We start from the raw sequence: 13,897 nt of genomic DNA on the forward strand, positions 1-13,897 counted from the left end.
TTTTGGTGCCACTCCTTCGACGTCACCCACGTCCCTCTCGCCCGCTGTGACACCCCGTGGTGTCGTCCGCCTCTCTGGGTGGTTCGTCGTCTGTCTGCAGGTGTTGGAGAGCGAGTGGAGACACCCGAGGGTGAATCGCAGCCGGTAACCTTTTTCGTTGCTTTTCACTTTGCTTAAATAAGCCGCGAGGCCCAGAAGCCTCCACGGACACGGAAGACATCTTCTCATCCAGGAAAAAGACGGCGTTTCACATCGAGCAGCTTCTCGGACTCCCCACTTCCTTGACCTTTCCTCAATCGCCGTACCGATACAACATCCCAAACGTCACAGTCCGGCTTCTCTCATCACGTTTGACTTCCCTCACGAGCGAAATGTCAGATTGAGGTTATTTCATGTCCACTCTGCAAGTTTAAACACTCTCCAGACGAGGAGCATTTCTGTGAGTTTTAGTGACTTTAAGTCCATTGACTCTCATCCGGATCACACGGTGTCACGACCCCAGCTCCCTGAGCATGTTTCCCTATTGTCTGTTTGTTTTTCATGGTTACCGAGCAACGTGGAGAGGCGGAGAGTTCCAGGCCTGCGGCCAATCAAGCCAACACACCTGATCTTGATTAGCCAACCCTAGTTAAGCTGAGACCGACATCCAGTCCTTGCCGGATTGTTAGACGAAGTAGTACGTGTGCCTGCATTCGCTACCACCGCTACTTACTGAGATCCCGAGAATTCCCTTGAGAAACACTTACTTGTCTTTTGTCCTGTTTTCTAGTTCTGCACCTGGGAACCCGTCAACCTCGCCTGGCCACGGAGACGCCTCCACCCCCACCACCTCACCTTGACTCGCCATTCTGCACGTTGGACTACTCCTGCACAGTGTCAATAAAGACTCTTTGTTTTCACCTGAACCCATCTGGTCTGGTCTGCGTTTGGGTTCCATCAGAGGGACGTGACAGAACAATCCGGCCACCATGAACCCAGCGGATCTAGACTCTGTGAGCCATGCGGTGTCCCTACAAGGAAATTTGTTAGGGCAACACAGCACCGCCCTACAGGAGATCATGTCGTCGGTACAAGCCTTATCTGCCAGCCTGTCTGCCATTCAGGCCCAGCTAAATGCTCCTGCTGCGTCTCCGCCAACTGCATCACCCCCAGCCCTGGTCGAGACTGGAGAAGTTTCCCCATCGGTCCGGGAGCCCAAGGTGCCCACACCGGAGAGGTATGAGGGAGATCTGGGAGGTTGCAGATCCTTCTTGTTACAATGCGGTCTGGTTTTTGACCTCCAACCTCAAACCTACCACTCGGACAAGGCTAAGATAGCCTTTGTTATTGGGCTGCTCCGGGGAAAAGCGCTGGAGTGGGCTTCGGCTATTTGGGAGCAACGAGACCCCTGTACCACCGCATACCAGGAATTCACGGCAGAGCTGAGGAGGCTGTTCGATCACCCCACCCGGGGTAAGGATGCAGCAAAGCGCCTGTTCGCTGTGCGTCAGGGAAACCGCAGCGTGGCAGAATATGTGATTGAATTCCGAACACTGGCTGTAGAGAGTGGGTGGAACAACGAGTCCCTACAGGCAGTGTTCTACCAGGGGTTGACCGAGCCACTGAAGGACGAGTTAATTTCCTATCCTGAGCCACAGAATCTCGAAGACCTGGTGGCCTTGTCCATCCGGGTGGATAACAGATGTCGGGAGAGAAGAAGGGAGAGACGGTTGGGATTGCCAAACCATCCACGGTCACCCAATTTCTTTCAAGGCACAGAGCACCCCAATCGCCCGACACTTAGCGAGACAAGGGAGGTGAGACTGCCTGACCCTGAACCAATGCAGGTGGGCAGACAGGGGTTGTCCACTGAAGAGCGCCAGCGGCGGCGAGATACCAGGAGCTGCCTCTACTGCGGACGTGCGGGCCATTACATCTCTTCCTGTCCTCAGCGCCAGGGAAACTCCCGGGCTCGCTAAATTTGGGAGGCCTTCTAGCGAGCCAAACCACTCAGACCCCCTCCCCTCGTGCCAGACCCCTTTTTCCTGTCACCCTCACCAAGAGAGACCAGTCTGTGGAGATTAATGCACTCGTTGACTCTGGCGCAGATGACAGCTTCATCGATGCTAGTCTGGTGGAACAGCTGGGGCTCTCCAAGGAACAACTTCCGGAGGCCATGGAAGCGACCACCCTCGACGGCAGACTACTAGCACGGGTAACCATGAGAACGGAGCCAGTGAAGATGCAGTTATCGGGCAACCACTCGGAAGACATCTCCTTCTTCATCCTGTCCTCACCACACATGCCCCTGGTTCTTGGTCACCCTTGGCTGAGGAAACACAACCCCACCCTGGATTGGGTGACAGGCAAGGTAACTAGTTGGAGTACTCACTGTCATGCTAACTGTCTTAAATCTGCCTGCTCCCACTCTATCCCCCGCCAGGTGGTGTCTTCCCCCCCCCCGGATTTGACTCTGGTGCCAACGGTTTATCACAGCGTAGGTGAGGTTTTTAGTAAACAACAGGCACTGGCCCTTCCTCCTCACAGACCCTATGACTGTGCAATCAACCTGATTCCTGGCGCCACCTTTCCCAAGGGACGCCTCTATAGCATCTCCCGACCGGAGCGCGAGGCCATGGAGACCTACATCAGGGATGCCCTGGCAGCGGGCCTAATTCGTCACTCATCTTCCCCCTTAGGGGCTGGATTCTTCTTTGTGGGTAAAAAGGATGGGTCCCTTCGGCCTTGTATTGATTACCGGGGTTTGAATAATATAACCATCAAGAACAAGTACCCTCTGCCCTTGATGAACTCTGCCTTTGACTCCCTGCAGGGCGCTTCGGTGTTTACTAAGCTTGATCTCCGCAACGCTTATCACCTCATCCGAATAAGAGAAGGGGACGAATGGCTGACTGGGTTCAACACCCCCATGGGCCATTTCGAGTACCTAGTCATGCCATTCGGCCTTACTAACGCCCCTGCAGTATTCCAGAGGATGATAAACGAGGTACTTAGCGACATGATTGGGCGTTTTGTGTTTGTCTACCTGGATGACATACTGGTCTTCTCGGAGAACTACAGTATCCACACCCAGCATGTCCAGCAGGTCCTTCAACGCCTTTTGGAGAATCGCCTCTTCGTTAAAGCAGAGAAGTGCGACTTCCACGCCCACACAACATCATTCCTTGGATACATTATTTCGGAGGGACAGGTGAGGATGGATCCCGAGAAAGTGAGGGCGGTTCTGGACTGGCCTCAGCCTGTTACTAGATTGCAACTCCAAAGGTTCCTGGGGTTTGCAAATTTCTACCGCCGGTTTATCCGCGACTACAGCCGGGTGGCCGCCCAGTTGACAGCCCTGACGTCCAGTGCCAGGCCCTTCTGCTGGAGCCCGGACGCGGACAGAGCATTCCGGGACCTAAAGCACCGGTTCACCACGGCACCCATTCTCACACAGCCGGACCCCAAACGTCAGTTCGTGGTGGAGGTGGATGCTTCTGAGGTTGGCGTAGGCGCCATCCTGTCCCAACGTAGCTCTGCCGATGGTAAGCTCCACCCGTGTGCTTTTCTCTCTCGTCGTCTTTCCCCAGCAGAGAGAAACTACGACGTGGGGAACAGAGAACTACTCGCCGTCAAGCTTGCCTTGGAGGAGTGGCGCCATTGGCTTGAGGGAGCGGAACAACCATTTATCGTCTGGACCGACCACAAGAATCTTGCATACGTGCAATCGGCTAAACGTCTCAACTCACGTCAAGCCAGGTGGGCATTATTTTTTGGTCGCTTCAACTTTTCCCTCACGTATCGACCAGGCTCCCGGAATGGCAAGGCGGACGCGCTGTCCCGGGTATTCGCGAGGACCGAGGAGACAATGGCCAGGACGGAGACCATCCTACCCCGGAGCCTCGTGGTGGGGGCAGTAGTCTGGAGGATTGAAGAGGAGGTAAAGACTGCCCTTCGGAGCCAACCTGGTCCAGGTAATGGCCCACCGGGTCGTTTGTTTGTGCCCGAACCCCTTCGATCGGCGGTACTCCAGTGGGCACACGCCTCGAGGATTGCTTGCCATCCGGGCGTGGCCCGTACCATGGCGCTGTTGCGCAGACGCTTCTGGTGGCCAGCCATGGGAAAGGACACTCAGGGGTTTGTCGCTGCCTGTCCTGTCTGTGCACGGAATAAGGGAACAAATCGACCCAGTGCAGGACTACTTCACCCTCTACCAATTCCCAGGCGGCCCTGGTCCCACCTGGCTCTGGATTTTGTAACCGGTCTTCCCCTATCTGAAGGTAACACAGTTGTTCTAACCGTAGTTGATAGATTCAGCAAATTTGCACACTTCGTGCCCCTCCCAAAACTACCCTCAGCTACACAGACTGCTGCTATCCTGGTCAAGGAGGTTTTTAGGATCCACGGTCTGCCGAGGGACATCGTATCCGACCGAGGTCCCCAATTCACATCGGCGGTATGGAAGGCATTCTGCACTGCCATCGGCGCCACTGCCAGTCTCTCCTCCGGATTCCACCCCCAGTCCAACGGCCAAGCGGAGAGGGCCAACCAGAAGATGGAGGCAACACTGCGATGCCTGGTCTCTTCTAACCCCACCACTTGGTCCTCCCGGCTGCCTTGGGCTGAGTATGCCCACAACACGCTCCCTACCGCCGCCACAGGTATGTCGCCCTTTCAATGCCTATACGGCTATCAACCCCCGTTGTTCCCCTCGCAGGAGAAGGAGATTGCGGTTCCCTCGGTCCAGGCTCATTTCCGGCGCTGCCACCGGACATGGCACCAGGCCAGGGCAGCCCTCTTGAGAGCTTCTGGTCAGTACCAGGCCCAGGCCAACCGTCGCCGTTCCCCCGCACCCCACTATAAGGTGGGGGACAAGGTCTGGTTGGCCACCCGGGACCTTCCACTGCGAACTGAATCCAAGAAGCTGAACCCCAAGTATATTGGGCCGTTCAAGGTAGAGAGGGTCATCAACCCGGCAGTTGTCCGGCTGAGGCTTCCCAAATCCCTCAAGGTACATCCTGCTTTTCATGTATCCCGCATCAAGCCGGTCCTTCTCAGTCCCCTGCTACCCCCTCCCTCTCGGCCTCCTCCCCCTCGGATGATTGACGGAGGTCCTGCCTACACGGTGCGACGCATCATGGACTCCCGGCGACGAGGCCGGGGTTTCCAGTACCTTGTGGACTGGAGGGGCTATGGTCCAGAAGCAAGGTGCTGGGTTCCGCGGCGTCAGATCCTGGACGCTGACCTGCTGAGGGTGTTCCACCAACGCCACCCCGGTGCACCGGGTGGTCCGCCCGGGGGCGTCCGTCGGAGGGGGGGTACTGTCACGACCCCAGCTCCCTGAGCATGTTTCCCTATTGTCTGTTTGTTTTTCATGGTTACCGAGCAACGTGGAGAGGCGGAGAGTTCCAGGCCTGCGGCCAATCAAGCCAACACACCTGATCTTGATTAGCCAACCCTAGTTAAGCTGAGACCGACATCCAGTCCTTGCCGGATTGTTAGACGAAGTAGTACGTGTGCCTGCATTCGCTACCACCGCTACTTACTGAGATCCCGAGAATTCCCTTGAGAAACACTTACTTGTCTTTTGTCCTGTTTTCTAGTTCTGCACCTGGGAACCCGTCAACCTCGCCTGGCCACGGAGACGCCTCCACCCCCACCACCTCACCTTGACTCGCCATTCTGCACGTTGGACTACTCCTGCACAGTGTCAATAAAGACTCTTTGTTTTCACCTGAACCCATCTGGTCTGGTCTGCGTTTGGGTTCCATCAGAGGGACGTGACACACGGACCGACGCGGCCCGTCTTCGAAGCAGCACACGTGTAACACAGCAACGCACAACCGTGTGCGTTCATCGGCGCTGTTTTGTGCGCTTTCCCGCGAAAGACCAGCAAAGGGTTAGTGTTTCAAAATAAAGTTCACAGGAAACGACTTGTTCAGCTGTCGGGAAATTTGTTGTTTGGGTTAAAATAGCGTACGTGGCGTCATTTGAGTTCCTCCGTCACTTCACGTCTCACACTAACAACAACAACAACAACAGAACTCCACCTCCTTTCCCCCCTGTGCTTAAACAATTGAAGGTTTCTTGATTGCAGCAAGTGTGATCTGTGTCAGAGGAAATCTCTGAAAAGCAATCTTGTTAATTGTTGACTTCATTTCAGCGAGGATTCAGTGTTGCTTTCTTCAGACGTCTTGAATGTTTCAACCAGAGCAATAAAAGACGATTTTGTTCTTGTTTATAATAATAAACATCCGGAGTTGAAGTAGTGACCTTTAAATGGTGAGGTCACACACGTTTCCGTGCGCTTGTGTGTGCTTGAGTGTGTGTGTGTGTGTGTGTGTGTGTGTGTGTGTGTATGTGATGTTTAACGGTACGGTCTGATGCTTTAATTCAGTTAGGACTGAGCTGAGAGGAAACACTGAGTCCTTTTGTGCTGCAGACAGAGAGCTGCCTCTGAGCAGCCACATCGCTCGCTAATGTTTACTCCAACTTCAGCAAAACTACGGAAACAACATGAAGCAGCTTTTCTTTATTCATTGCGTTTCTTAGATGCAATTTATTTGACACAAAAGTACTGTTTTTTTTCTTTTTGATCATTCTTTTTGCAGTAAAAACTACTTTTAACTTGAGTTAAAAGAGCTCTGGATAAACCACCCATTGGCCAAAGAATGACCATCATACATATGTGACCGTACGGAGACAAACCACAATTACATGCTGCTTTCATGCAGAGGGGAAAAACAAATGTTCCTACAGCTAAAGGGCACGAGCGGATGGGGCGGAGGAAGAAGCTAACGACCTCCATCCGTCTCCAAAGACCGGCGACAGGCCAGAACAAGACGTGGATTAAAACAGAACAAACTCCATCTTAGTGATGTAACCTTCCCTCCTCCTGTTGTTTCATCTCCCACGGCAGCAAATACACCTTTAAAAAAACAACGTGCCATTTAAGTAAAAGAGGGACGCGGGGGGACGGGGTGGGGGACATGTATGCAGGTGTTTTGAGCGGTGAGATCGTGGGAGGGGAACGACAGCGGATCGCACTGCGCGTTGGCTCAGCTCTCTGCAGGGAGTCCACTGCAAACGGGATCTTCAAAGGGGGAGCGACAAGAGAGGCGTCTTAGCCCAGCTTACGGATATCAAAAGGCTTAGGCGAGCCTCACCCAGCGGGATAATGGAATATGGAATATCGCGAGCCGCACAAGACAGTCGCGACGAAAGCGGCGGAGCTTCACATCGTCCAGGCTGAAGTGAGTGAGAATCTGGCACGCGGACCGGCAGCCGACGCATCCAAGGTCAGGAAGATAGCGGGCCGGAAGGAGAGCGGGCAGCGCGTGGAGGGACCGAGGTGGAGGGTTTCAGAGGCGGAGGAGCAGTTCATTAGATGGATCGCTCTGCTCCTCTTTGTGCAGAAACAAACTCTGATCTGCAATGGGGAGCCGGCCGAGGATCTCCCTGCAGAGTGCACGCTTAGCATGAAACGTCTGGAGGCCCGACAGGATTATCACAATGTTAAAAGCTCAAAAAGGGCATGAGAATGAACGGATGTGTGCGTGTGTGTGTGTGTGTAGCGTAGCATAGTGAGCTAATGTCCTCCAGCGCAGCTACTGTCCTCGCCTTCACACCACCGGGGAAAAAAGGTTCAGCCCTTTGCGGCATTCCAGACGTTTCCCCGACATAAACAACCTGTCAGGTGTCGGCCAGGAACTCGACCAAAGCTACACACGTGACAAATGGCGAGGAGGAAGTCACCGGGTTCTTCCCCTGCGTGTTTCATTCGCCTGCTGAGAGACCGAGTTCCACTGTGGTTTTACTGGTATGAAGTCAACAGCCTTGAGGAGCTCTTCATTGATACGGAAACAGCTTGTAGTAAAATGCCCTTTGCTCTCATGCCTCTTGCTCAATCGGCCTTGGTTTTTTGGGGATATTGTGTAACAAAAAGTCGCTGCAATCACGTAAAAAAACTAAAGCAAAACAGGAACTGAGCCTCATTTCCACAGATGTGTATTCCGTGCCGCCGTGCGGGTGCTCATGCGCGACGGCATCGGCCAGAATGCAGGAATGCATTCACACCCCGACTCTCTGAATAAACTCCCTGGGAATGAGGCGGTGAATTTGGGGGAAACAGACGACGATGATCGCACGCGCCCGCGTATACACATCGGCGCCCTCAATAAGGAAACCAGTTTTGGGATGCGGTTGGTACAGAGAGCACGGAGGCCTATTTTTTAAAAAAGCCATTAAAAAAGGATCAAGAATGGATTCCAACCTGTTGTTTCCAGCTAACGTCCGGTCCACAACCGACACCGTCCACCGATCTGTTCGCCCAAAACATAGAACCATGAAGAACGTGGTGTTGTAACAGGAGAAATATTTAATGCGGCTTTCCAAAGAAAGAACACCATCGTGTGTGAATATTAGCAGTTATTATTTGTTTGTCACAGCTAATAAAAGACCTGCAGGGCTCCGGCGTCCATTGACCACAGCCGCAGAACAAGCTGCAAACTCCTGTTACCTCATCACCTTGATGAACACGTAACTTCAACAAACACCCAACTCTTTGAGTTTACTTTTTCATCAATAAGAGTGATCGAGGAGACAGAGGCAGGGCGGAGTGATGGTGACTAAAAATAGTCTCGGGTGCGGAGAGAGAATAAGAGCTGAAAGAAACAGAAGACGCCAATAGGAGCTTTGCAAAAGACCAAATCTCTGTGTGAATTATCTGACAATCTGTGTTAAACCAGCTTTTTTTTTACTTGCTTCAGGAGACAACGATCAGCATAAACTGTTACGACTCACAGAATGTGTGAGCGTTGAGATGCACGGGACAATAAAAAATAAAAGTTACTGTTACTGAGAAACAAATAAACAGTTCAAACACATAAAAAAAAGACACGCTTTTGCCCCAGAAACCCTCTTATGCACTTATTGCACAATAAGCAGGAAGCCTGGAAGCTGACTGAGGTGCAGTCAGCATGGGAATAGAGTCACTCTGCACCTAAACAGCTCACTGTGGAAACCAACTCACAAGCACATGGTAAATGGTAAATGGCCTGTACTTGTATAGCGCTTTTCTAGTCTTCTGACCACTCAAAGCGCTTTAACACTACATGACATCATTCACCCATTCACACCCATTCATACACTGATGACAGGAGAACCATACACAGTGACACCTGCCATCAGTAACTACCATTCACACACTGTAGTCGCAGCTACAGGAGCAATGGTGGGTTAAGTGTCTTGCCCAAGGACACAACGACATGCGGGTTAGCCGGGCCTGGGATCGAACCCACAACCCTCTGATTGGAGGACGACCGTGCTCCCCACTCACCCACAGTCGCCCACACACACATGCACGCACAACTACACAGCGCAGCGTACTACTCTCCTCAAAAGGAGTCCATCCGACAGGAGAGGAGAATGTGATATCCACCTACCGGCTCTCCCTTTCTCCCTCCGTCCAAACGGCCACAGGCTCTTAGTCCTTTCCTTGTTGGGGCTCCATTTGCTCTCCGTCCGGACCTTCTTCTTCTTCTTCTGGACGCTGTTCCCCATGTTTTTTCGGGGGGGGGGGGGGGGGGGGGGGGGGACAGACCTGCAGCCCCTAAAGGGGGTCCACCATCCCGTCGTCCTGCAGCATCACATGTCTGTATTCCTTCTCTCTGAGGAAACGCTCCCTGAATGCAAGTCAATAACTCACTACCGAACCCGAGGATTCAGTCTCACACACACAGTGTAGTGACTGTGTGCTAAAGACACGCTGACACCATTCCTACAAAACAAACAGCACACACACACACACACACACACACAGATCCAGCAGGCTAAAACACACCACCAGTCCTATTCTTCGTGCTGACACACTTCCAGTCCCGCACATCCAGCTGCCGAAGCAACGGCAGCATCCGATACTGACGAGCTCACCACTAGCGTGTGTGCGTGTGTGTGTGTGCGTGTGTGTGTGTGTTCATGTGTGTGAGAGTGCCCCTCCCACTCTCTCAGCTCCCGAGCTGAGCGATCCCACCACGGAGCCTTTTCCCATAAGTGTGTGTTTGAAACACACACTTATCTTCCCAACAAGTGATTGACACCTTTTCTTCTCTCATGTGTCCCTCAACCCTAAAAAAAAACATTTTTAGAAAGCCTGACAGATTCTGTCAACGCAACGTGGTGATGTAGACGACAGAGATTCCTCTACGACATCACACACACACACACACACACACACACACACACACATAGAAAGCGTCTGAGTGACAGAATGAGAGTATAAACACCGACATAAAAGCAGCAGAGGGAGGCTCCACAACTCAGGGGATCTTCAGGTGCGTTTCCTCTATGCTGAGAGGAAAAATACAGATGCTGAGCCAGATGCAGACACAGGAATGATGGGGGATTTCAGGCAATGTAACTTTAAATTTACCAGAGCGCAGTTAGAACTCCATGATCCAAATATAGAGCAAAAAAAAAAAAAGCCTCAATGTTTACAGCAAGTCGTCATCTTCCTCACTCCTAAAGGTGAATGACCACCATCAGCATCCAACAGGCTGCTCGCATCACAAGAACGTGAGCTTCCATGTTGGAACAAAATGGAGGGAAGTGGAAGGGAGAGTGGTGAAGATGAAGATGAAGAGGTAGTCTACGAGATTGTGTTTCCACCCTTCACCCTCCGCTCGGAGGTATATATTAGAAGGCTTCGATAAAAAGCAGATTTACTGTCCGGGGCAGAGTTACGAGGAAGAGGAGGTGCGCTGGACTACTGAGAACTGAGACGAATCGATGTGGGTGTGAGAAGAGCAGGAGGAGCTTCAGGCAACTAGAGAATATGAAGAAGAACGCGATGTGGATAAACATATCAGCACGAGAGAGAGAGAGAGAGAGATGAAAGACGAGCAGACGATAGCTCTTCAGCTTCACAACGTAAAATGATCTGCAATAAAAGCACTCAGAGAGAGAGAGATGCTGCCTCTTCATGCATCTGCATCAGAACCCCACCCAGTACCTTTGTGCTGGTGGAGAACTCCCATCCCAACTGTCACAGAGTGCCTGTGTGTGTGTATACATGGCGTGTGCGTGTGTGCGTGTTCCCCTACCAGCTGCAGCACAACGTGCCGAACATGGCCTAGATACATTTAAATAGGAGTGTGATCAAAGTGTGTGTGAGTGTGTGTGTGTGATTGTCAGGAGTGATTTAAGTGTTCGGCTGCACGTACACACGCACACGCACGCTACATTAAAGGGAAGTTGCTTTGAGGAATGCCGTTGTCGGGGAATGGTGGTCAGGGGAAGGTGGTTGTCAGGGTGACGGTTGCCAGGGCCTCAACGCAGGTTCAACGTATCTACCTGCGCCTGCGTGTTTCTGCGTACTTTCCCTCGAGTTCGGACCTTTGCATTTAAAAGTCACAAAACCCCCCAAAAGACCCGTTAGAATATTCGTTCTTTGTCATTTCCCGCGGTTCTTCGGCACAGCACTCCCATCTTGTGGCCCGGGAACGATATGACAATACAAGAACCCCCCGAGGGCGCAAAGCAACCTAAGCGCTCAGTCACGCTGTTTGTGTCCCAGGTGTGTCCCAGGTGTGTTCCAGGTGTTGGATCTCCAAATACAGACGGCTCTGTGAACTGCAGCTGGTTTGCTGGTGAAGTTCACGCTGCCCTAAATGTCACCGCGTCAGAAAAGAGAGATTGTCGTTTCTAACCCATTTTATACTTCTGATCTATAAACTGATTTATTAGAGGATATCACATGACGCCGATGTCTGAAGTTAATTGCCGTGTTTTCATCCACATCAATTCAACCCAAATACACAACGCTGCTGAGGAGAATCTGCTGCTTGCTGAATATGTGAATACGTTTGGGAGGCCGAATTGTCGCTTGGCATCGCAGCTTGAAGCGGAAACATATTAGCGATGAGCTAAAGTCTTGTCGTCAGTGTTGCATGAGGATGGACCCGGAGCATCAGACGCAGAATCTCTCTACTGAAGATCCACTGGATTCCTGAGGCCCCTTGTCATCATCTGGTCTGTTATTCCCTTCACAGATAGAATAAAACCTGCGTCTATTACAAGACGTTAGGTAACAGGAGCCACACACACACACACACACACACCGTCTTAAGGGTAATACGTTGTATATCCCGCTGTATACGGACTCCCTCTCCCCCCCGTCCCACGCTGATGTTTCCCAGCTGCTCCTGCGCCACATCAAACCCTCGTCCCATGAAGCAAGCCATTAGTTCTTATGACATAAACAATACCTCTGGAGCCGCTCCAGTGACGCCCGTCCTGCGCACGTGAGGGTCCACGTGCGCCCCGAGAAGGTTTCGTGAGGTCGTTGCCCCGGGAGACGTGTGCTTCCCCCCCTCCGTGGCTTCGGCGCCCTCGGTGACGGATGTGGCCCGGAAGGTATCCGCTTACTCAGGTAAAGTTTCCTCTCTTATCCAGGCGTGTGTGTGTGTGTGTGTGTGTGTGTGTGTGGTGGAGGCATTAAACTTTTACACCCCTCCCTCTCCGCCGCTTGCTTTCCCTTCGCCCTCCGCCCGCTGCCTCCATCCTGTATCAAAGCCCCCCTCCGGGCTGCGGCCTGTAATGAAGCTGGAGCCCGTATATATATACAACGTTCTCTGCGTAATGAGACGCTTGCTCTCCAACCACGTCTGTAATCTGCACTACAGTTTGTGTATCTACACACCCTGACTGTGTTTTGTGATGTGGCAGCCACACACACACACACACACACACACGCACACAAACAAAACACACGCGTGGAGGGAGAGAAACGAGTGGGATCTCTACGGGGAACAATGACTACACACAAAGTGCAGGATGACCTCACCGCGGACGCGCCGGACAAAGCAGGTAGTCGTGGGGTCGCTCTGCATCCTAATGCGTGTGTGTGTGTGTGTGTGTGTGTGTCGGTGTGCGTGCGTTGAGGTGATGTAATGAGCGCCGGCGCCGCCCTAAGCCGAGCAATATGCTGCTGACACACTAACACAGAGATACCCTCTGATACGGGGTAGCACTCGGTCACACACCCTGGCTCAGCACGCACACACACACACACACACACACACGTTTCAACACACACTGATTACACAATAACAAGCAGTGGAGACCTACAAACCCGCGGAATGGAGGGTTTGAAGAACAGTAGTATGCAGTAATGAATAGGCAAAGAGACGGAATAATTGGGGAGAAATAGAAATGTGTGCGTGCGTTAAGTTTTAATTAAAATAAGCATTGAGCGAGTTTTCCCTGAGAGTCGTCTCGAGCCTGAATGGGGCTTTGTGATTTGTTGTAATCTCTCCTCTTCATCGCATAACTCTGGTCCCGATCTGGCATCCCGGGTGCCACACACACACACACACACACTCGGCACACTGATCCACGGCTCTCGGGAACTCAGCACATCAAAGAGCTTCTTTTATATATGAGGAGTCTCTGTAAAATACAGCTGGGAGTCAGGACGAGCAGATCTGATCAGAGATGACGCGGCCAGCGTGAACGCCGAGACAAAGACGCATCGAGGAGGAACAAGGAAGAAAGAGGAAAGAGGTTTTCTTTCACTGCTGTGTCATCATTTCAAGCATGGCGTCAAATCTCTGTTCACTACTGCAAAAACAAATCTTTCCTTCGCAGCTTGTCAGCCTTTTGCCTGCGTCCCGTGTTGTTCATTTAATATCCCCAATACGATGCTCGAGAATCACCATGCCTTTGTACCGCGGAGGGTGAGGCTTAATAAGCGAGACTACGACCGGTTATCATGTGAGCGTGTACGTGCCGCATTTTGAAAGCATTTGGCCTCTCGCCAATGGGGAAGTTCCTTCAGCTCGCATTCTCTCTAACGGCCATCGGGGGGCGACTCCACCGCTCACAGCGTAAACGTGACATTCTTCTTCCGTACAATCGCACA

At 52.2% G+C, this 13,897-nt stretch overlaps 1 protein-coding gene across 3 annotated transcripts in view; it reads right to left on the reverse strand.

Moving 5' to 3' along the window:
• nhsl3 (NHS like 3) overlaps positions 1 to 13,897 on the reverse strand; it is a 29,403-nt gene that overhangs the window by 12,727 nt on the left and 2,779 nt on the right. Inside the window, exon 1 of one of the 3 annotated variants that reach the window (XM_040188112.2) lies at positions 9,423 to 10,140. The exons of the other annotated variants lie outside the window; for them this stretch is intronic. Within the exon in view, the coding sequence (XP_040044046.2) occupies positions 9,423 to 9,540 (118 nt within the window). The 5' untranslated portion in view covers positions 9,541 to 10,140. Of the gene's footprint in view, positions 1 to 9,422; positions 10,141 to 13,897 lie in introns of those variants that run through there. 3 annotated transcript variants of the gene reach the window in all.

Source organism: Gasterosteus aculeatus, chromosome 10 (assembly GCF_964276395.1).
Source record: "Gasterosteus aculeatus chromosome 10, fGasAcu3.hap1.1, whole genome shotgun sequence".
Lineage (NCBI taxonomy): Eukaryota > Metazoa > Chordata > Actinopteri > Perciformes > Gasterosteidae > Gasterosteus > Gasterosteus aculeatus.